The sequence below is a fragment of the Passer domesticus genome, chromosome 7 (genome assembly GCF_036417665.1).
Source record: "Passer domesticus isolate bPasDom1 chromosome 7, bPasDom1.hap1, whole genome shotgun sequence".
Classification (NCBI taxonomy): Eukaryota; Metazoa; Chordata; class Aves; order Passeriformes; family Passeridae; genus Passer; species Passer domesticus.
In genome coordinates this window covers 15502890-15526910 of record NC_087480.1, presented here as the reverse complement: position 1 = coordinate 15526910, position 24021 = coordinate 15502890, and the positions used below count along the sequence as shown (strand labels likewise).

At 56.0% G+C, this 24021-nt stretch overlaps 1 protein-coding gene across 2 annotated transcripts; it reads right to left on the bottom strand.

Annotated features, from left to right (window-relative positions):
• Positions 1–1703: 1703 nt before the first annotated feature.
• On the bottom strand, positions 1704–19086 carry MPP1 (MAGUK p55 scaffold protein 1). Of its 2 annotated transcripts, none has more exons than XM_064427073.1 (12): positions 18861–19086; positions 12423–12566; positions 12016–12094; positions 10936–11021; positions 9756–9824; positions 6763–6959; positions 6402–6508; positions 5453–5533; positions 4765–4845; positions 4442–4644; positions 4023–4097; positions 1704–2097 (listed from the first exon to the last, which is right to left on the bottom strand). In XM_064427073.1, the coding sequence occupies exons 1-12, from the start codon at positions 18960–18962 to the stop codon at positions 1921–1923; spliced, it is 1401 nt and encodes a 466-aa protein (XP_064283143.1). In that variant the 5' UTR covers positions 18963–19086; the 3' UTR covers positions 1704–1920. The 2 variants fall into 2 exon arrangements, with proteins under 2 accessions (XP_064283143.1, XP_064283144.1); XM_064427074.1 differs by lacking the exon at positions 18861–19086 and adding an exon at positions 16987–17119.
• Positions 19087–24021: the final 4935 nt, after the last annotated feature.

Here is a 24021-nt window from a genome sequence, read left to right as displayed (position 1 = left end):
TATAGCACGAGGACGTGCTTGTGCATTGTGTGCAGATTCCCAGGCCCAGTAGCCTCAGTGACCTGGGCAGTGTGTCCCTTTTGCTGGCTCTCTGCTCTTCTCTGCCCCCTTGTTGGCCTGCAAAGCTTTTGGTTGCCTGGCCTGGTTCTGATGCCCAGTGTGCTCTGAAGGCTGGAGGTGGGGATGTGGCTGGAGGGCAGAAGGTGACCAGGAGGTGACTGACACGTTCTTCCTGCTGCTGGGACTGGAGTCCTGAGGACAAGCTTGGTCAGAGGCAGCTCTGCCCAGGGGCACTGGCTGTGGGCTTGAACGGTTTCAGATCAATCTGTTGCTGACCTATCTGGAATTGCTGGGGGCAGGTGGTCTCTCCTCTGTCACAGGGGTAGTGCTGAGCCAGAATTGAGTTTGTTTTAATGAGGAAGGACCCCAGGCTGTTCTGAGTTTCATCCCTGCAGAGATTCTGTTAACTGTTGGTTTAATTTAACCTCGTGCATTGCTTTAGTCTTAACGGTCTATCCTCCCCTCCAGTGCTGGAGATGCAGGCAATGGGGACAGCAGCTGGTGGGTGTTACTTGAGCACATTAAAAAAAAAAAGGTCCATTTTTATTTACTCTTTTTTACAAAAAATAAATAAAACCTCGTGTTTTGAACAGGTGATTTTCTTGCTCCCTTGGCTCCTCCCAAAACGTCAGTGGCATTCATGGGGGAGATTGTACCATGTACCCAACCTCTGCTCCTCTCCTGAAGAAGCTTCTGGGGCAGAGAAATTGTCATGTTGATGAGCCTTTGTCAGTGCCCAGCCTGAGAGGTAAAACACCAGCCATGGCAATGTTTCAGCACACATTTATTGCTGCTCATTGTTTCCCTGCAGTGGATCAGAACAAAGGTCCCTATTGCACATAGATTTTTATTTTTGGCATCCTTAAAAAAAAATTGCACAAGACTTTTTAACCACCTTCCCCTTGCCCCTATAGCTGACTGAACACACAAATGAGATTTTTCACCTACATGGTGGATGTGGTGATAACTCCCAGACATGGTGGTGTGGGGCCCGAGTCAGTACAAACCCCAGGGTGAACATGGCTTTTGTATTTGCATACAGTGAGAGACACCCTAGACTGGAAAACATGCCTGGATGATCTTTGTAGACACTTTTCTACTGCATGCAACAGATACTTGTGGCTGGATGTAATTTACCCATTGAGTCCCTCTGGGGTTTGGTCTGTGGGACTGGCTCAGCTGCTGCCCAGTTTCTCTGGCCAACAGGCAGTAACAATCCAAGCTGCACGGTGAGAATTCCAATACAGTGAGTTTTTACACCTATGGCTGCACAGGGTGAATGAGAAAACTCCAGCCTGGGAACATGGGGTGAGGCCTGCCTGGGGGTGCTCATGCCACATTCATCATCTTTGCCGTTTGTGAGAGGAAACCCTTGGATGGAGGAGCTCTGGTCTGGGAGAAGCCTCCTAAGACCTGGACTTCCTTGAAGCCTCGTGGCCTCCAGGAATGGCTTTGAGTTGTGTGCATTCCTGCCATGTCAGGAGCCATCTGCCTGGAAGAGCCCCCTGTTCTGCCACTCCTCTTGGGACTGCTGCAGGGAAGATCAGCTAGGTGCTACAGCAGGACTGTGCTTTCCCTTGCCCGGGAGGGCAGGGAGCTGTGCTCTGAGCTAACCTGGGCTCTGCTGTAGCCACTGCCCTGCCCTGCAGTGCCACAAGAGGTGGCTCGCCCCCAGGCAGCCTCTGTCCCGTGTTTGTTGCCCCAGGAGAGGGGCTGTGAGCACCCTGTGAGTGTGTGAACCGAGCCCATGTCGGTGGAGCAGCAGGGGAGCTGTGCCGGGCTGAGGGGCAGGGGGAGCTCAGGAGGTGTTTCCCAGTGGCTGCAGGATGGTTGGTGGGAAGCGGCTGGGCTCGGGTGCCCTCAGTAGACCCAGGAGACAGGCACCCACTGTGGAGAGCTGCAGGCCTGCTCAAAGGCCTCCTGCAGCAGCTGCAGGCTCTCCTCCACGCCGTTGTTGACCAGGGACAGGTCGAAGTAGTGCGCGTAGCGGCTCCGGATGCTCTCCGAGTCCTTGCGCAGCTGCTGCAGAGCCTCCGACTGCAGGGACAGCACAGTGCTCAGCTCAGGGGCTCCTGCACACCCCACCAGCAAACACACAACGCCAAAACAGCCACAGTGCTTGGGAAGTGTCAGCACAGAGAACCCTGAGAGCTCCCAGGAGCTGTTGTGTGATCTCTGTGCTGGTGCCTGGGGCTTGTGTGTGGTGCTGGGAGCATCGGGTTACCTGCTAGAGCAAGGCCAGGCCTGCTGGCTCTCTGTTTACCTCTCAAATGCTCTCTGGCAGCTCCAGGGAGAAGGTTCACAAGCAGCAGGCTGCTCAGTGCTCTGGTGGGCATTCATCACCAGCTCCAGGCTGGGTTGGAGGTGGGATCCCTGCAGGATGGGATCCCTCCCTTCCCACTGGCTTTTGACCAGAACAGCACCAGCTGGCAGAGCTTTACCAGCCTCTCCAGTGCTTTTGGCTGGGGTTTTAGTGCTGCACTTCAGTAGGAAAAGCAAAGCTGCCTCTTCCCTCCTGCCCAGCTTGTAGGGACAGCCCAGGGGAGCATCCCTGGGCACCTCTGCCCCTGGCATGGAGGTCCAGACTATTTCCACATATTTCCCTAATGGAGCTCGAAAGACAAAGCACCTTGTGTGCCTGGGGAGGAGGGACAGCTTGGGGTGCAGTGCTCGCTGAGCTCTGCTCTGTGCAGATTTAAATAGACCTAAACGGGTATTATTAGATTATATTAATTATCATATCTATTATATAATTATATCTGTTATTAATATATTAAATAGACCTAAAATATATTGATAGACCCAAATCAGACCAGTCTTTATGTCCTTCCCTTCTTTTTTGTTAGACCACATGGGTTTACATCACAATAGTGATTCCTTTAGTGGTCAGCACTAAAAATATTACAGATGGCACAGAGTAATATTTGTAATACCACACCCTCCCTCGGGGCACAAAAAGCTTGTCTTTAAAGCATTCACTGACAAACTTTAAATGTAATTATTACCCTAGGGGCAAAAAAAAAAAAAATACTGTTTAGCTACCTGCATCTTGAAGAGTTACTGAAAATACTCATCTATTCTTACAAAATTAATTTTTCCCGTATTGTGGATGGAGCCAGCAGCTGTCGGGGGTGGAGAGGGGAGGGAGGGCAAGCAGCAGCTTTTGCTCATGGGAGCTCTGCGGGGTCACATTAACTCTGCCGCATCCCTCTCCTCAGTGAGCCGAGCTGCAGGGTTATATTTAGTGCCTGGCAGCAGGGCTGGCCCTGCCCACTGCAGCAGGATGTCATTCCGCTCTGGATGGGTGACAGAGTGGCCCTTTCTGTTCTGAGATCTGTCCCCTTTTCCCCTCCCCAGCCTGCTGCATCAGGCAGTTAATGTGCCTCTAAATACCTGCACAACATTGCTCTGAAGGTTGCATAAATATCCTTTCCACAAACTATCTGTAGCCTAAGCTTTACTAACACAATAGGTTGGAAGAGGTGGCCTTGTGGCCAGGAGGAGCACAGCTCTGGGTTTTCCTGTTGGCCTCTCTTCCCATCTCCCTGTCAGGCTGGGGTGTAGGGCTGGGAAAGCAGCATCCCTGCATCCTGGGAAGTGCCAGCCTGTGGCTTGGCACTGAATGAGTTAACTGCGCTATCAGTGCTGCTTTCATCCTCACGTTAAAGGGATCAGCATCCTAATGAGGCAAAGAATGAAAGGAGCTCTTGTTTGTGTGTCTATTTGCATAGCTGATGCAGGGTAAATGCTCCTGCCCCACTGCTGGGCTGTGCTCCCCTCTGGGATTGTGCAGTGGGATGGGGGTGCAGGAATTGGCAGCTCAGGTCTGGGCTGACTTCTGGACCAGCAAAAGCCAAGCAGACAGGAACATGGTGATGGGGAGCCCTGGGATGCTGTACAGGTGCTGCCATGGCCCAAGGAGCCCACCCAGAGGGGACAGGAGGGGACATGGTGGCACTCACCTCCTCTGCCCTGTCTGTCGGGGCAATGAACACTATGAATGGGGAGAGCTCGGCCGTGCGGACGATCTTGAGGGTCTGTGGAGAGAGGGGTGCAGTTACAGAGTGTGGCCCTCCCCAGGCTGCCACTGGGGCTAAAGGAGACACCCCTCTGTGGGGACATGAGCTCACTGGGTGGACTCCTGGAACAGGGTCCCTGCAACCCAGTCCCACAGCAGCCTTGGTGTCACAGCCAGCTGTGTGCTGGGACAGGGACACCCTCACTGTACCCATGCCCTGGGAATGGAAATGCCACCCCAGGGCTTGCTGGCCTTTTCCTTTGGGAAGAGAAGGCAGGGACAGTCACTGACAGTCACAGCCAGCAGCCAGGTAATGCAATCTGTGGCAGCCCCTGTCCATCCACCCCTTCCCCTGCTCCCTACCTGGGGCTCGATGTCCAAAATAGCGACTTTGTCCTGCTGGTGGATCTTGTGCACTGTTTCAAACTTGGTGCCAAACATGTTTCCCTGGTAGCTTCCAAACTCCAAGAACTCATTGGCTGAGATGTCCCGGGTCATCTCCTCAGTGGAGACAAAGTAATAGTCCTTCCCATCCACCTCATTCTTCTTCTGGGGGCGTGTGGTGTCTGGGGAGGGAGAGAGAGGATGAGTGCTGGCCCCAGGAGAGGGGAACAGATCTCCCCACCTCCCACCTGCTGTCCTGGATCAAAGAGGTGAGAGGAAATGCATCCTGTGCTGGTACTTACATGGAGGTGGGTACATGAACTTCTCTGGGTTGTTGCTGAGCAGAGCATTCTTGATGTGGCTACGGCCCACACCACTGGCTCCTGGAGAGAGAGAGATGGACACTGGAACTGGCTCAGAGCAGCCTGGTGGGAGATGCTGGGGCCCCTCCACAGCTCTGGGTCTGACAAAAAGTGCAGGGCTTGGCCTGGGCCCTGCCCAAGATGTGCTTTCTGGGCTGGTCTGTGGTATCTATCAGCCCTGGAAGAGGCTCTTTGTGCCCTGGGGGATGCTCATCTCCAGCCCCAGCTGGAGACAGGACTGCTGCCTGCAGAGCAACCAGCCTGGCTGGACTGGGTGGCTGCCCTGCCCATGGAATCCACCACCAAGTGCTCAGTCCCCACAGAGTGGGAGTGCTTGCTTTGATGCAACTGCAGAGCTGCTTTTAATAGAGATTTTCCATGAAGATAGTCAGGAGTTGCAAATGCCTGAATTAACCCTTCCCCAGCATAGCAGCAGATGCCAGACCATGCATGCTGCATGGAGGGGGTCAGCCTATGTATGGGGTGACTGCTGCAGGCTGAAGAAATGCTCCCCAGATCTTACTAGGTGTTGAAGGGCCATGCTGCCCCAGTCCCTGGGCAGTCCTGGTTCCCTCTGGTTCCCACACACAGCCCCTGTGCTGCAGAGGATGCCTGGGATAGAACCTACCAATGAGCACCAGAGTCTTCCTCTTGAAGGCAGGCAGCCTCACCACCTCCTCATAGGAAACAACATCCAGCTGGTCAAAAACTGGGGTGGAGGAGAAAAGAGACATGGAGGGGTCAGAACTGCCTTGGCCACACCAGCATGACGCATGTATGTGTGTCAGAGCAAAGCCAGGTCAAAGGGACAGCAGTGGTGAGGACTGGGCTGGGAGCTCATCCACCTTTGGCTGCTTGGAGAAAAGAGAAGCAGCATGTGAGGGGCAGAGTGGCTGCTGGAGAGCTGCCAAAGAAGCCAGGGAAGCCATTACTTTTGCTCAGTAATTCTGCTCAGGACAGCAGGACCTGGGAGCTCGGGTGGAGGCAGCGAGATGCTGCAGGGAGCTTGTTGCTGGGGGAGCTTTATATATCTGGGTGATTTACAGCCTTGTTTGTTGCTGGTTGGAGCTGCAGGCCGGGCCAGGAGCCAGCAGTCCCCAGGCACCCACCTTTGCCAGCTCCTGCCTCAGTTTAGCATGGGGTGCTGCATGGGTGGCTGAGGGGCAGCTCCCTGCCCCACCAGGGACAGGCTTGGCAGCTGTGGGAGCAGTTCAGGCTGCCCCTGACTGCTGAGCAGCAGCACTGCCACTGCCTCCCCTCTGTTCAGCAGCCTGGGGGGGGTTGAGGCTGGGGACCCTGAGCTCACAGGGCAGGAGTGCAAGGGATTGTCACAGGGGAGAGCACGGGAGCCCAGCTGAGCCAGCCCTGGCCTCCTGCTCTCCATGGGGACTGTGGCCACAGGAGGAACATGAAGACAATCAAAAGATTTGAAGATCATAAAAAAAAAGCTGACAGCTGTGGGGTATGCTGAGCTTCCACTGCTGCCACAGCTGGGCTGTTTGGTTGACTCCTGTGGAGGACAGAGCCAGCCCTGCCCAGAGGCAGGGGACTGAGCCCACTGCCCTGCTCACACTTACTTGAGCTGTGCTTGGCCAGGTATTTATCTTTGCACTTCTTCTTCTTGCCGAAGGGGCTGCAGCTCGGGGATTCGCTCTGGCTGGGCTGGGTGACGCTCGCCACACGCCTGCCAAGAGAGGAGGACACCCCCACGGCCCAGCTGTCACCCCAAGCCCTGGGACAGCAGCAGGACTGTCCCTCAGACATGCAAGAGAAACAGGTTGGCTGCTGGGACAGGCAAAGGCTCACCCTGCAGCACACGAAGGGGACATTTTCCTCCTTGTCCCAGCAGTGACACTGGTGTTACCCAACACAAACTCCTGATAGCACACCGTCACTGCTCCCACCTCCACTCCCAGATCCAGCCCTTCAGGGACCTACCACTCCTGCAGCTCTGGAGAAGGGATGAGTCCTGCTGACTCAGTGCAGGAGCCCTCCACCCGGCCCTGCCACCAGTTGCTGTCATCCTTGTTTATGATCTGAATCACATCACCGATCTGAAACTTCAGTCCCGCTTCCTTGCAGGGGATCAGGTTGTCTTTTTTGGGGTCGTAGTCAAACTGTGCCCTCATGAACATCTGCAAGAGAGAGGAGACCAGAGTCAGCCTGGCCATGCAGGGTGGCTGAGCATGGCTCCCACACTGCATTCCCAGGCAGTGACTGCAGAGATGGCTCCAGGCACAAAGCCTTTCCAGGCCCCACAAGGCTGAGTGGGGAGAAAGGAGATGCACAAAGCTTAGGGGAAAGTCTTGGGCATTGAACTGTAGTGAGATGTGGTGGTGAGTGGATGAGGGCATCTTGGCCTTTCTGGGAGCTGCTGACAGGGCTGCTGCCTCTATTCACACCCACAGGTGGTGTTCAAACCCTGCCCTGGAGCCTCCCTGCAGTGCCCTGAGTGCTGCACAGTGCTGCTGAGCTGGGCCAGCCACAGAGGGGTCCCACCAACACGGTGCACAGCTGGGCTCTGCAGTGGGGTGAGCACAGAGGTGATGCTGCAACAGGGGCCCTAGGGAAGGCCATGGCTCAACTCAGCTGCTCTGTGCTGCCTTTCCCCACAACTGGGCAATCCCTGCATGGCACAAGGCCTTTGGGGAGCCAAGGCTGCAGTGCTGTATCCATCCCTGCCTTGATCTGTCCTGGTCCCTTCTGCATCTTCCAAAATTCATCACAGCTGCAACTGGAAACAAGCTGCTGCTATTGCTTCCCAGGCCACTGTGCACCCTCCTGAGGCTGGGGAAGCCCTGGGGACCAAGAAGGTGTGAGAAAGTTTGTTTTCCCTGTCCCTTCTGCTTGCTCAGCTCCTTGGGAGGGAGTCTACAGCACCCACTCCCAGCAGGACCCTGTCAGGCACAGAGTGTAGGCAACGCCAGGCAGAGTGTAGAGCATTAGGAGTGAAAAGCAGAGTTCAGGGAATGCTGAGCAGGACCCTAGCAAGTCAGTTACCCCAGAAACACAGCATGTAGCAAGAGGGAAAAGAGTTTCACTTGGGGTGATGCCTGTCCTGTCCTCAGATGTGATAGGCAGGGCCTGGAAATTCATCATCCCTCAGCAGGGTAGATCATGCTGTCCTTGTTCCACATTAAAACCATTTCCCTCAGCTGTGCTGCTGCAGGCACAGAGCCATAAGGACACAAACATGGTTCCCTTCCAGTGCCAGAAAAGACCATATGGATCAAGCTGTGACATGAGGGCACTCACAAGAAAATGAAATTAGGAAAAACAATAAGAGTGGAATCTCCTTTCAGGATGAGGACTGCTGCTTGCTTTGAGAGCCCTCTCTGGCACCAGGAAGCACAAACACAAGGGACACACAGCAGGCACTGCCCAGGCACCTGCCCAAAGCTCTCTGCTCCTGCAGCACTGGTGTCCCAAGCCAGGACATTTTGGAAAGACCCCCCCTACACCAGTTAGGAGCTGGCATCAGACAGCTCCACACATCACCCACAGCTGCACAGGGCTCTGCCTGCCTCCTGCCAGCCCCTCTCAGGGGCCAGACACTCAGCTGCTGAGCAGGCTCCAGCACGAGAAGTCTTGGTCTTTTAAAGTCAAAGGGCTGCAGGGAACATGCTGGAGGGGTCCTGAAGAGCCTGGAATGCCCTGTGCTTCCTCTCAGTAAGACACTCCCAAGCAGACCTGCTCCAAGAGACACTCGACCTTGTGAGCCCGAGCAGGGGAAAATCATGGTGCCAGGATCTCCACCATCCTGCCTGCCAGGCACTGAAACAAAGGTGATCATGGGGATCCAGGAGTGCAAACACTCCACTCTTGGTGGTGGTACTGCAACAAACACAGACACAAGCAGCTGTAGCTCTGGGGAGCAGACAGCACCACCGCCCTGGGCACAGCAGGGCACAGCTGTTGCTGGGAAGGAGTTTGTCCCTGTGTCTTTCCCAGCCTGAGGTGAACCAGCAACTGCATTCTTCTCCTCTGGGGTAGATTTTCCCCTGGCACGGAGTTGGCCAACTGGAGCTGGCTGGGTCAGGACAGGGAGGGCAGACTGACAGCAGGGAAGGACAGACAGGGCCAGTGTTTAATAAACACTCATGCAAAGCTGGTTGAGCAGGACTGGGGGCACATAAACTGAGGAAGAAAGAGCCACCAACACCTGCCACCACGTTCAGAACTTCAGCTTCTCTGGGTAAAGAATAACGTGCTCCCTCAGCCCATCCCAGCACCATCCAGCCCCCACCCTCTGCCTCTGAACTCCTCTCCCTCCCCTGCCTGTCCATGATAGGGGGCTGCACTGGGGTTGGCTCCTGCACAAGGACAAGACAGCAACCCAGCTACCACGCCCTGAAGGCTTGGCAGAGAACACAGCCCTCCCCACTGCTCTATTTCAGCCCCAGCAGGGCTTCAATGGCAAAGCCACGCAGGTGTCATCCCCTGGAGACACAGCAAGGCCCCCCAGCCTGGCAGTGACAGCAGGTGCAAGGAGCTGCCTTCCTTCCCCCCACTGCTTCCTTCCTCCCACGCTGTGCACGGCGGCATCCGGACCGACGTCACCCCTACTGGGGCTGCTGCACCCGCCTTGGTGACAGCAGGGACCAAGGGCCAGGGGCTGCCCCTGTCACACACAGCTGTGGCTCTGAAAGAGACCCTCAAGTGCTCCCTGGTGTGTACCTGCCACTGCTTTCCCATCCCCAGACACCACTGGTGGCTCAGCCACCCCAGCCCTGTTCCTACACAGCTTTGGGTGAACACACCCACACAGGCCCAACACGTGGTTGTTTGCAGGGATGTAAGCACAGCACAGGTTCCAGCAGCTCAGACAAGGCAGGCACCCCCTTGCCCTGGTCCTGCACGATTTGCTCTGGTCCCACCCTGCCCCACAGCCAGGCCCCAGCACTGCCCGTGGCTCCAGAGGCTGCACTTACCTGGAGAGCAGGGAGGCGGCTTTGCTGGTTGGGAATGACTTTTAATGAGACCATCCCCTTGGTTTCTTTCTAGTGAACAAAGGGGAGAAAGAAGAGTTGGAGGAGGTGGTGTCTGGAGGCAGCTGAACAGCAGCAACCTGTGCAGGGAGGTGCTGAGTGCCAGGACCTGCAAAGGCAGGGCTCCTGGGCACCCCACTGTGCTGTAGTGCTGGGGACACCACAGCCTGGTCAGAAATAGCTGTGCTTGGCTTTGCCATACTTGTCCCATTCCCACGGGGGACACCAGCACCCCTACAAGGCTCTGGGTACTTCTAAGCACCACCAGAATGAACATGGAGGCCTGCATCACCTCTGGTCTGGCTGCTCCAGTGAGGAGCCTGAGAGGAGAGGCTGACTCTTCCAGGTCCCCTCCATGTTGGCCCCTTGCTCTGGCCCTCCTGGTGACATTAGAGCACAGCACTCTCTTGCCTGCCACAGGCCAGTGCACTGTTGCCTCACATACACCACAACACCCACATGGTCCCATGGGTCAACCATGCGTGGAGGCTTGGAGAGGCCTCCTGGGCCAACCACTCTTCTCAGGAGGCAAAAACAAAGACAAGCTCCTCCTTGGTCCTGCAGTCTGGAGCAGGGACATCCTGTGGCACTTTGGCAAGGCCAAACCTCCTGTTTAGGCTGCTGGTGGGGGCTCTCAGCAGCACCACCTCCCTCCAACAGGGTGTCATATGCTGGGCAGAGATCAGGATCATCAATGTATGGACCCAAGGCAGCTCTGAGGCCCTGTCCAAAGCTGCCTTTGGCAAGGGCTGACAGGATCACCATGACCTCAGCAGCAGGCAAATGGCACCAACATGACATGCATGTGTGGCTCATGTCTGCAAGAGCAGCCCGCCCTGGGCTGGAGCTGCACAGCAGCCTTGGCAAACAGAGGTAGTTTCCAAGCCCCACACAGGATCAGCACATGTCAGGGACCCACTCAACAGCCTTCACTGCTGATCCAGGAGGCCAGAAACAGGCAGCAAGCACAGGGGACTGCATGCAGGGTGCTCCTGCCACAGCACACTGCTGTATGTAGGCAGCTGTGTGCTGGCTCTGGTGTGTGGGAGGGGGTGGATGCTCACAGCATGCAGGCCAAAGGGGTCCTTCCCAGGGAGCAGCCCTGACACACACAGATACCTACCAGCATCTTCTGCAGCTGGTCAACTGAGTGGTTGCTCGCACTCTGCCCATTGATTTCTATGATTTCATCACCCACGTGAAGGGAGCCTGCCAGCAATGTGAGAAACATGAAAATGCAGAAAAGGGACAAGAGCTGCTCACCAAGCCCAATTCACACAGCTCCATCAGCCTCCAGGGCCAGGACACTGCAGTGTTTGCCTGGCAGTGCTTCTGGAACCACACATGCCATCTCAGCACATGGCAGGAAAGCACAAGGGGAATGAATTCTTCCCCCTCCACCCAACACACACACCCAGCCAGCCCGAAGGTCATCAGGCTGCTTTCCACAGTGTGCAAAGTGCTCTGGACTGGTCAAAGCACCTGCATCAGCATTTCAAACACAACCTCAAGTACCTCACCTGAAGCCAATCACAACCTCCTTACAGGGCCCTTAACACAAGCATTCCTGACTTTGTGTTTTCATTTATATACCCAGGCAGATTACAGCCTCAGATATACTACTAAAAATCAGGCTCCAGTAATGTTATTGGAATGGCTCCTGTCTTATTTTGGCAGTGGTAAGCACAGACTTCCCACTTGGATCCAAGGCTGGAAAAGCAGCCTCTTCTAAGCAGAGAACATCTCGTATCCACGCCTCCTTGGCAAGACCCAAAACCAGAACATAGCACCTATTTATTTCTTTTGGCACCTTCTTTTGATCTGCAGAGCCAACCTACAGGATGCCTGTCCCACCTGTGCACTTTAGGAATGGGAAGAGCTTCCCCCATGGTCCCTGGGGTATGATCCATCTCTTCTTACAGTGACCCTATCATGACACAGAGACAGATGATCTCCAGCTCCTTTTTGGGAGAGCCCTTCCCCCAACCCTTTATTTATCCCTAAAGCCTCCAGTGTTTTAACATGACAACCACAGAGACCAATGAGTCCCCAGCTCCTGACACATCCCTAGAGGAGGAACAGGCACAGATGCCCATGTCACAGGGGAAAGCCAGCAGTGCTGAGGACCTGCATTACTGCTGCATGGGAAGAAACCACCTGCAGACGTGCACCCCATGCACCACTTCTCCAAAGGCCTTGTTACCTTGTCTGTGAATCATGCCCCCATGGAAGATCCTGGCCACCATGCAGCTCTGCTTGTCATTTTGCTTCAGCGTGATTCCCTGGAAGACAGGAAAATCCATGACTGCTCGCTGCAGGGGAGAGCTCTCCTGCCTCATAAACTCCTCTCCAGGCCCATGTCCACAGTGGGCTGTGCAGTGGCTGGGGGGAACACCCTGCTAGGCCAACTCAGGCTGCTGCAGCTCCTCTTAGCACAAGCATCACCACCCTTTGTGGGGCTGTCCCCGGGCAGAAGGCAGAGTCCAGCACCTGCTTCCCATGGCCGAGATCTCCAGTGACCTGTTTCCCTCAAGGCCAGGCTGCTGGCACAGCTCAAGCTGCCCTCCACCCCCCGGTGCCATCCAGCTTTGGGGCCTGGCCAGCTCTCACCATGGGCTCCTCGGTGACCTTCTCGAACTGCACGAGGCGGATCTTGCGCACCTCGCGGCCGCCGCTGTGCGAGGGGCTGCCCAGGGTGGCTGAGCCGTTGGTGTAAATGTCCTCAGTCAAGGCGTTTGGGGACTGAGTCATGGCCTGTCGGGGCAAAACAGACACCACGGTTTAGGGGCTCCACCTGGGAGTGCTGGATCCCTGCTCTGGGGCTCAGCTACTCAAACCTGTTAAGGTGCCTGCAGCGCAGGTGGAGCAGAGGGGAGCAGAAGACACTAAGGGCAAGAAAAGAAAAGGAGCAGAAAAACTTGAGCCTTGGAGATGTGGATGTGGGTTTAATTTGTAGTTTTCCAGCCTGGGAAACACAGGAGGTAAGAAAAATTTGGAAAAGCTAGAGGTAGAAGAAGCCAAAAGAGTTCACAGCTGATCTTCTGAAGCAAAGAGTCACAAACACTCCTTGTGTGTCACAGCAGCACTTGGCTCACAGGTAGCTTGTTACAGAGCATAAAGCCCAGGACATCTTCACCAAGTGAACAGAACAGTTTGGAACTCACCTCTGAGAACTGGAGCCAGGCTTTGGTCTATCTCTGTTTGCAAGTTCAACTCTTCCTGACCTACATCAGTGGGCAACTGACACGGTGCAGTGCCATGTACACAACATTCAGGCATGAAGGCAGTGCTCCCAACACAGCCAGAGACATCCCATTCCCCTTCCCAGCTCCAGATCCTGTCATGCTGGTTTGCACTGGGAAGCTAAGCACAGACTTTCAGTCCTGAAGAAACCTCTGTTCTTTGTTTCCAGCATGTGCAGGGCTGACAGAGAGTGCTTGGGATCCCATACAAAGAGACCTGCAAATCCATCCTGCCTGGTGAGCTTCTCCCTCACAGCCCAAGAAAGCCTGACACAGTCCTGTTAAATCCCTCAGACACACTGGGCAATGTCTCCACACAGCTCACAAATGTGCCTGTTTGTCCCCAAGTGTAGTGGACTTTCCTCAAGCCTCTCCCAGGTCAGTGCTAGCCCAGCAAAACCCAGAGCAGTTTCGATCTGCAGCCTCGCCTGCCCTCTTGGCACAAATTCCCACACCAGCCCAGGATGCAAAACAAACCCTCCTGCCTGTCCCACTCCACACCAGACTCCTGGCTCCTGGCTATGCTGCCCACTTTGCAGCCTGCACCCTCCTGAGAGCCACTGCCAGCAAAGCTGTAGGGACACCCAGAAAGATCCTCACTGGATTCAGTCCTACATCAGTGACATGGCAGTGTCCAGACAGGCAGAGCCAAACCTCTCCCCACCACAGCCTGACTTGTCAACTGAGCACCAGGGCCAGAAGCTCCATGCCAGGAGGTAGGAAACATCAGCCTGACCCCCTGCCCCAGCTCAGTCTCACCCACCCCTGACCCCTGGCCTGGAGCAGAGGAGAAGCTGCAGCCCCACGCTGCCAGGTGGGGAGGCAGATCTGGGCAGGCACGTGAAGAGCACCTGCTCCTGGGCTGCAGCCATGGCACTAAACCACAATAATGTGAGCTTTGGTAGGGATGTGCTGGAACGCTGCTGGCTGAGACAGTGATCCAGCTCTGTGCAATGGCAGAAAGCAGGGAGGGAGCCAAAGAAAGGGGCAGCAGAGTCAGGACTAACAGGGATAGCAGGAAAGGTGCTGGCAGAGAGGGACAGAGCAGGCATAGTCACTGTCACAGCCCCCAGAAAGGGCACTGTGGGGCTAGGCCAGGGAGAGAAGGGCTCAGGGAGCTGTGTGCCCATGATGCAGTGATTTATTTTTAAGCCAGCTACTTCCAGAAGCGCCACCCAACCTCCTCCTCAAAAGGTGACCACGTGGGCTCCAGCTGCCAATGGCTTAAACACGGAGAAGAAGGCTGAATCCCAGTCCAGAACAGCAGCCAGGCCACGGACTTGCAGGGTGGAAGGAAGAACAACTTGTATCCATCCCCCCAGCCTGGCTTGCCAGCCCAACAGGGCATGATGCTTCCACACCATGTGCAGAGCAGAGGAACAGATCCAGCAGTGTGCGTGCCTACAGCTGTCCCACAGCTCTCTGTCAGCTGTCCCCCTCTGCCAAACCAGCAGGTGCAAGGAGGAGTAGGAGGACAAGGACCTTCTCCAACCCGACCTGAGGCCAAAGTGCCCACGAGGCAGCTGGAGCCAGCACAGATCATACTTATCTTGGTCATGCCTTGGGAAAGGGTTAGACCATGCAGTTCCTGGCTTCAAACTTCCAGGCTCAGCAGAGCCCAATGACCCAGGACACAGCACAGTCTGCTCCAGGGACTGGGAGTTCCCATCCTCACCATCCCCATCAGCTGAGCCTCCTGGCCCTGACCTTTGCTTTTTGCTGAGAGCTGGAGAAAACACCCAGCCCTCGATGCTGACGCAGCACCAGTGTCACCCTGGTGACTCTTGGAGAACAAGGTCTGTCACCAGAGACTGGCTGCTGTGCCTGGGGATGGCCACCAGTCACTTGATGGGAACTCCGAATGCAGAAGGGTCCTCCAAAACCAGAGCCATGCTGGGATGGATTGGGCTTTTTTGCTGATGGCACTGGGCAGCCAGTGGATGGGGATGGGAAGATGCCTGGTTCATGAGGACAGCCAGGACCCTCGGGGTGGCAGATTCAGCCCTGATGTTGGCACCCAGAAACAGGAGATGTGTGTGGCTCTCATGCCCCATGCTCATGAGCTGGCTGGCAGGATTGCCTTGCACTCTCCTGGCAGCTGCTACGCTCATGGCTGGCTTGGCCCAGCGTAGTCTGTGACCTCAAGAGCCCTTCAAGTCACGCTGGTGACCGGCCAGACTCTGCTCCTTGTGCACTGCTCCACAGGAAATATCTGTGAGTGCTGCTGAGAGCCAGCTCATGGCCACCAGCCACTGCCAGCTGTGCACAGCCCCAGCTCTGTCACTGCCAGGGCCTGTGCTGGGGCAGATGTGGGCAAGGAGGCTGGGCTGTGCAACAGGGGTGCTGGACAGCCCAGTGCCCAACAGCCCTGTGTGCCCTGCAGCTGGCTGACAGGGGTACAAATCCTCCTGCACAATCCTCCTGCACTGGCAATGCACACAAGAGCCACCAGCTCCATGGGGCAGAGTTGCCCCACAACCCCCATCTGCACTTCCCTCAAGAGCCCAGATTCCTGCCCCATATCCCAGGGCAGAGGGAATGTACCAGCTCCTTGGGCAGTGTTTACCAACAGGGAATGTGGCAGGGATCCCAGGACTTGGCATCCTGTCCCCCAGTGGGGTCAGCACTGTCTGCCAGGGCTGCTGCTGCTGTGCTGGCTCCACCAGGCTGCACGCCACGGGCAAATCAAACATTAACTGGGCAGCTTGTTTGCAGGAGGCTGAAGCAGCACTTGAGGAAAGCAGCACCACAGTGCAAAGGGCACGTTCAGAGATTTGGTCCTGGGCTCTCCTTGCTGCTCCAACCAGGAGACTTCAGTACCAGGTGGCCTTGGAAAAACAGGGCTGCCTGGTGAGTATGTGGAGGAAAGTATTGCTGGGTTTGCCAAGCAGGCCCCCAAAGTACAGCAGCTTGGATGCAAGAAGAACCCTGGAGCCAGATTTCTCTGGGATTGCCCTCTTGGCTGGCAGGAAGACATGCTCTTCTCACACTGTAAGGAACAAAATCCCAGCTCCCTCCATGAATCATGACCCCTCACATTACAATTGCCATGGGTGCACGCAGGGAGGTTGGGGCACTGCTTGGTGCAGAGATGTCCTGACCCAGCAGTATCTCCTGCCACCCTCCAGTGCTTCCAGCCTTGCCTCCCTGCCCATCCAGGATCTGTCCATCTCAGTCTTGTAAAGCTTAAAAAAACACAGCAATGTGTAAAAAATGCAAAGTAGCAAAAAAATTAAGCTTGGGAGCTGCTTTAAGGCTGCTTCAGCAGGCTGGGGAGATACAGCCACGCAGACATTTAGAAGTAATGCATTCTGCCAGAGGCTACTGACTTCTCAAGTCTGCCTGCACAGCCACAGGAACAATCTCACCTAAAACCTCTTCTAGCGATATGATTGAAGTTTAAAAACAAGAATCAAACCAACAAACATTTAAACCAAAAAGGATTACATTGCTGACACCAGGAAAAGGCCCGGTAACACCAACAGGTCTCTGTGGGAAGGGAAGAAGAGAAATAGGAAGGATACAAAATGGTCATGGCAGCAGGAGGTGCTGCCAGCTCTGTGTGCCCTCACACTGACTCCAGATCACAGAGTGCTGCAATGGAGATGGAACAGATTTCTAAGGGAGAGCAGTCAGTTTTGCTGAAGCACCACCTTCCCACCAGAAAAGGCTGATGCAGCCTTCCAGATGTGTTTGTGCAGCTGGTAACCTCCAAGGGACAGCCAGTGAAACCACAACACTGACAGAAGGAGGAGCTGCCCTGCCACGCCATCCCAGCTTCCAGAACAAGCCCTGTAAAACAGCTTTTCCCCTGTAGCTGTGACACACAGCAACACAGCAAAATACATTTGCAATTAAAAAATTGGAACCAGCCCTCCCCACTTCATTAGTCAAAGCCAGAAGTTTTAGCTAGGCTTTCAAGCAAGTTTTACCTGTGGTTGATTCAGGATTTGGTCCCTGGGGACTGTGACCTCAGTCTGCCTTGGAGCTGCTGCCAGCTGGATGCTGAGAACTGCTGCCCTGAGGCAAGTGCAGTGCTCCCTCTGCACCCTCAAGATCAGCTCTCCCCAGAAGTACCCTCCTCTTCTCCACCAAACTCCCAAAGGTCACGTTCGCTGCCCATTTTACAGCTGGGGAACTGAGTCACAGATGATAAAGGGACAAGCCCAAGGTCATCCTGCCAACCAGGTGCACAGCTGGAAATAAAGCCCACACCTTTTTGGTAAATCTGTACCTGTCAGTCAGGAGATACGGCAAAGATATGCAGGCACGTGGTGAGGCTCAAGAGGAGAGGCCTGGGGTTGTTTTCTAGCAATAACATGGCTTCCACTTGCCATGATTTGCATGCCCTGCCACCACGTGAGGAACACAGCACAGCACTTCCCAACACATGGCTCTGCCAGAGAAAATGCAGAAGAGAAACCTCCCAGTCACCCTGCTTGACTCCAGAGCAGGAGCAGCCAGGCAGACTCAGCACCCTTCCCAAAAAGGGACATTGCTGCTGGGCAAGGCCCTGGTGTCCCATGGAGGGGCCACGGCCACCCTGGGCCAGCACCATCTCTGCATGCCCATGACACAGAGACAGGTTTCTGTGACTGGCAAGCTCAGGGCACTGCTGGAAGCCAGTCCTACAGAGCTCCTTTTAAAAGGCCTCATGCAGATCTCAGTTCACCATCTCTTCCTGAAATAAATACATTAAACACCAGGAAGCTGTAGGGCAGCTCCTACACTTTCCATGCTCTGCTGCTATTGGCAATTTATCCTTGTTATGTTTGCAGCCAGGCAGGCCCTCTGCCTGGATCTGGCAGGCAGAGGGATAGGAGAGCTCCTTTCAGCAGTTGCCTGGTCCAGACACTTCGCTTTAATTATTTTTTTTCCTACTGTTTTTCTCAAAGCACTCTGTCAGGGTTGAACCATGAGAAGCAGATGAGCCACTGGTGTGAGACAGATGTGGCAGGCCTCTTTTGCATGTTTAAGTGTCCAACACCATGGGAAAAGGACAGCACTTCAGGGAAATTTCCTCCCTGCCCTCTCTCTCAGAGGCTCCCCACAGGCACAAGGAAACCCTAGCCCAGGCACATTATGCCATGGCGTCACCAAGGATGCCTTTTCAAAGCTGGAAATCTCTGCCGGGAGAAAAGCACCAGCTGTTTAACACTGGCAACTGCCGACCTTCTGGTTGCACCCCAGCTGCCTCAAAGAACACTAGGTGAGGAAGGAGCCCACCCAGCAGAACCGGAGGGCCGGTGCAGCCTGCTCTCCCTCTGTTGGAGGTGGGCTGCATGCGGCCATCGGCTCACTCCCTGTCCCGGGGCAGGCGTGAGAAGGGTGCGTGATCCTCCTTCCCTGGGGAAGAGACCCCCACCCTCCTGCAGCCCATGCCGCGTCCTGGAGGTTGCTCAGCAGCTGAATCAGCTCATGTGACAGGCAGTTCCAGTTCAGACCAGCTACAACTTTGCAGCAAAACAAGCACCATCTCTTCCGCAGCAGGATGCTGGAGCCTTGCTCCCCTGCAGCCAGCTCCTCTGCCCTGCCGGCCGTGCTGGCTGACCATTCCCCGGGGTGCTGGGGACCGGCAGGACGCGCAGCGCGGGTCTCTGCCTGTGGGACCCCGCTTCCCCCGCGTGTGCGGGAGGCACGGGATGGAGCGGCACCCCGGGCCCCGTGCCGGGCCCGAGCCGGGCGCACGGCGCTGGGCTAAGGGCCCGCAGGAGAGCGGGGCTCCCTGCCGGGGCCGGGCGGGGATGGCGCCGGGAGCGGGGCGCAGGCGGAGCCGCGGGGTCTGGGGGCGCAGCGGGCCGCTCACCTCGGGCTTGGGCCGGTTCTGCAGGAGGTGCTCCAGGTAGAGGTCGGAGAGCGCCGTCCTCATGCTGCCGCCGCCGGCGCTGCGGCCCGACTTGAGGGTCATCGCGGCGGCAGCTGCCCCGGTCCCGCTGGCCCCGGCAGCGCTCAGCGGCCCGGCCCGGCTGCGGCAGCGCCGCGGGCTCCCCCACGCTCCGCCCGAGTGCGGCGGGGGCCGGGCGGAGCCAGGCGGCGCGGGGGCGGGCCGGGGACGGGCCGGGGGCTCGGCAGGGCCGCCCGGCGGCGGTGGGGCACAGCAGCGGGGCACAGCGGCCGGCGATGGCCGGGTCGCGCTGGGCGTCCCCGGCGCCGCTCGGCCTCGCCCCGCGCGGGGCCTTTCCCCTGGGAGGGTCGCATCGCCTCAGGGCTGGGCCAGCCCCTCGCCCCTGCCTGCCCCAGGTCACGGAGTGCGCCCAAGACTCCCCACACGGAGCTGCCAGGCCAGCTCCAGGCCCTGCACAGAACACCCCAAAGTCCCCCCTGTGCCCCAGAGCATTGTCCAAAGGCTCCGTGAGCTCTGTCAGGCTGCTGCTGTGACCCTGCCCTGGGCAGCCTGTTCCAGTGCCCCACCACCCTCTGCGGGAAGAACCTGTCCCTGATGTGAACTAAACCTCCCCTGACACACCTTCAGCCATTCCCTGGGGTCCTGAGGCGGGTCAGCTCAGAGAAGGGATCAGGGTCTGCCTGCAGTGGTAACTGCCATGAGGTCTGTGCTCAGCCTCTTCTCCAGGCTGGACAGACCAAGTGACCTCAGCTGTTCCTCATAAGGCTTCCTCTCAAGGCCCTTCTCCATCTTCATTTCCCTCATTTGGACACCCTGGGCAGGGGCCCAGCAAGGACACCAAGGAGCACCTCTCCAAAGTGGCCCTGGCGCGTGGCTGGTTCTCACAAACCAGTGGTCTTTCCGGGCTTTGCCAGCGTGCAGAGCTCCAGGGTACCTTTCTCTGCACTCTGGCAAGGACAGCCTCTTCTTGAGCTGTTCTGGGTCTTCCACCTCCTTCAACTTGCATGGGTGGGATGGCAAATCCCTGCATTTGTGAGCTGTGCATGGTGCAGAGGGCTTCTCTCGAACCATTTCTGCCCTTAGTGTAGGTTTTACTGATGAGAGGGTCCAAGTGAAGTCTGAGCTTTATTTGGGGATGAAAAGTTAATTCTGCTGTATTATTCTTTAAGAAAACACTAACAGGGGTTTTCACACCATCCCTGGGATCCTGGAGGTTGCCTTGTACCAGACTCTCACACTGCTGCTAGATGAGTTCTCCAGGGTGAGTTGGTCTAAAGTTACCATAAGAAATACAAGGAGAAGAAGGTGCAAACTCCTAGAGAAAGGAAACAGGAAAACGGGCGGGGGGGAAGGGGGGGAACAGGGAGGGGACAGGACAGGACGGAGGGGAAGAAAAAAAGGAAAATCCATCTCACTCTGGCAGCAAGTTTCTCCTGCTTCGTGGGAACAAAACTGTTCCTGACTGGGCTATGAGAAAGCCCAGAATGCTGTGAGATACATGGAAAAGGAGGTGTAGGAGCTGCAGGCACAGATGTGATGGGCTCCAGCAAACTGTTCTAACACCACCAGGAGCAGAGAGTCCCAAAGTACAGCCTGGACTGGGAGTGCTCTTCCCAACAGTCCTGTTCCTGTGGCAGCTGTTGTGAGCTTTTGTGGGATCACCTGTCTGGAGTCCTGCATCGTCCAGACGTAGCTCCCCTTCTTGCCCTATCCTCAGCCTCACACTGCCCATCTGGGGCCCTGGGCTTTGTTGGAAGATTTTCCCCACCTGCCAGCATTTATGCCACCATCAACAGGGCTTGGGCCTGCTTGAAGAGGACAAGTTGCCAGTCCACTGAGTAAATGGGTTGTTTATTTATCTGACATGTAAAGCAGCTTGAGCTGGGTACCTCCAAAGAGGAACCCCAATCAAAGAAATCCTTGAGCAATTATATCCTTACAATGTAAGTTCCCCACCCCTCACATGACAGTCCTGACTACTACTAATATTAGGTTCTGGGGTATTCCTGCTCTTTACTGGGTCCCCTCACTCTCTCTAGGTGGGCTGTTCCTCCTCTTATCTCTAAGACTGCTGTGTCAGCTGACCTAATGATGGTAGCAGCCTTCCCTGCTTCCTTATCTTCCAGCTCAAACCAGCTCTGGGGCCCCCTCTTACTTAACTTGGTAAAAGTTCAGCCTGTCTGGGTGGAAATTCACAACTTGTGGTGTAAGACTTCATCAAATTTAGCTCCTGATGCTGAGCAAGTTCTGTGTACCAAGCACATAACAAGGTTGCAGTGTCAGTAGGAGATCAGGGGAGTCAATACCAGGAGCAGAAGACACCTAAGTGGGCCATGTTTGCAGCTGCACCTAGTGGAACTTGTGACCCAGACTTTGTCTGCAGGGTTCCCTGGACAGCCTAATCAGGATGAGTAAATAATGGACTAGAAAAGCCAAAGGGTGCCTGGCTGCCTTCAGCCCCAGCGGATGTGCCCACCAGCCTGGAGAATGCTGCTGGGAGTCTCATCTTCCCCATCCCTGCCCAGCTGACCAAGAAGGCTCTGCAGAGCACGTTGTACCATCCTTGCCCAGCAGCTGAAACAGCCAGCAAGGAGGAGGGGGAGGTGGACACTGGGGTTGATGTGGCATGGCTTTGAGATGTGCTGGAGGCAGGACCCCTTGGTGCAGGGCTTCTCTTGCACTCACGGGCTAGAAACAGGCTGGTAGAAACGTGGAGTAGGAGGCAAGAGATACAGAGAGCAGAGACAAGCCCTGAAGTTAATCATGGAATGTGTAGTAGGAGGGAAAAATGTGACAAGAGACACCTGACAGACAGAAAAACGATGTCTAAGTCTGTTCATTCCCTCTGGGTTGCATATGGGAAAACTGAGGTGGAGGAGGTGGTGAGCAGCTTGGTCGTAGCTCCATGGCTGAGCTTGGATTCAAGCTGTGATTGCCCAAATCTGCTTTGCTCCCCATTGGCCATGGTTCCTGCTCAGGTGCTCTCTTCAGCCTGATACTGCCTGTTTCTGTTACGTGCTGGCAACTTTTTCAGAGAGTGGTGCCCACCTGCACAGCTGCAATAGCTGCAAGCACTCCCCACACCTGACTCTGGTGAGGGAGCACACCGAGAGCTCTCCACCCAGCATGAGGGAAGGGAGATTCAGGATCCCCCCTGGCCCATGGCTCATCTGGCTGGGGCTCAGCACTGAAACCACACACACTTTGGCTTGCCAACTAATCCCTGCAGGGGCTATAATAGAAAGAGACAGCCAGGATGTGTTTTGTCTTCCTGGAGACACCAGAAAGCTGTGTGAGCACCAGATCACCCAGGCCAGGCAACCCTGGCAGCTGAGCCACGAAAGACAAAAAATCCCCGGGGTCCAGGAGGATCCAGCCAGGCAGGCTGTGCTGCAGCAGGGCTCTTTGCAGGGTGGTGACCAGGCACGGCATCTCCTAGCTGAAAGGAAGAGGGCTTCATGCTGGTCAAGCCCTTCCCCTGCACAGAAACGTCTGTGGCTGGGGGAGGATGTGATGCATTTCAGATCTGCGTCGTGCTGTGAGGAAACAGCGTCTGGTCTCCGTTCCTCACAAGATAAATGTCAAGACATGCTTCCAGTAATGGATGCCAGAACTTGGCAGGCTCAGACACATCTGTCTGCCTGCCCACTACAGCTCTTTCTCAGCACAGTCCCTTCCCTGCTGCCTGGCTGGAGAACATCCTGGAACTGCTCGGGGCTGGTGGGTGAAAACTGATGGGCTGCCTGCAGAGATTTCAGCTGTGCTTCCTCTTTGAAAATAACCCAGAGTGGGCTCTGGTGCACAGAGCTTTTGCTCTGAGCTAATCCTGTCTCACCAGACAAATGTGCCACAACGTGGCAGCCTCTTTGTGAAGAGGAGCCTGAGCACCCACTGGCAGAGACCCTGAAGGGTATTTATCCTTCAGCTGGGCTGAAGCACAGGAGAGATGGAGTTGCCTTGTAGCTGAGGAAGGATGCCTTGAGAAGAGCCTGAGGTGGCAGGTTTTGTCCTCCCAGGCTGGGGGCTGCTCTGCCTCAGGCAGTGGTGTTCCCTTTGAGAAGTTAATGGCTCCTATCCCTCTCTTCAGGCCAGTGCTTGCCAGGCAGCCTCTCCTCACCTCTGTGCCTGGTTATTGTCAGAATGCAATTGAGCCAAAGGGTGATTGCATCTCCTGCTTGGGCTGTAATGCAATCACTGCCAGGGCCACAGCAAAGGCTCCCTGTATAGCAGTGTGGAACGTGGCAGATGCCTGAGGCTTTTTCAAGCTGTTATTTGAAACACCAGTTTCTGATCTCCCTTGGGTGTGGGTTCCCAGACAGGTCACACCACTGGGGTGGCCTGCAGCACACGTCCCTGCTTCCTTCAGACACAGGCCATGGAGGGGAGATCTCTGTGCACCACTCAGCCCAATGCAGCTGATGGAGGCAGGAGCTGGGTGCCTCAGAGCAGCCATCCCTCGCACAACCACCCTGCTCATGCACAGCCCTGGTGTCCCCACCACAGCTGTCCCCTCTGCTGCTGGCAGAGCTGTTCCCAGACCTGCTGCAGGCCACGTCTCATACAGGTGTGAGCAGAGACTGTCTGACTGATGGGGCACCCTGGAATTTCACAAGGCAACCACTGGATGTTGCTGCAGCCATCCTGCCTCTTCCACTGTGACAGCACCCAGCTGACTCCTGCCATCCTCCAAAGCCCCTCATAACCCTGCTTTCCCTGCCACACAATCTGACTCCTGCCATTCTCCAAAGCCCCTCATAACCCTGCTTTCCCTGCCACAGCAGCTGCCAGAGGCTTTGTGGGGCCACCCCTCTCCCCATCACCCATCACAGATGGAGGATGGGGTGGGATGGCACAGGCTCTGGCAAGCTGCTGGAGGAGAAGTGCTGCCCAACAAGAATGACCCCACACCTTCCCCACAGCCCTCCAGGTGCTCCCCACCCTTGTGAGGTGGCTGTTGCTCTGGAAGGTCCCCACCCCACGAGAGGAATGAGGCAGGAGGCAGTGTCACCCTGCTCATCATCATTCCTGGGAGGGGAAACACCTGCCACTGTGTGGGGTGGGTGCCAGGGAGGGGGAAAGCCACAGGTATCAGGAAGGTGGCTCTGGCCCATGGCACACCTTG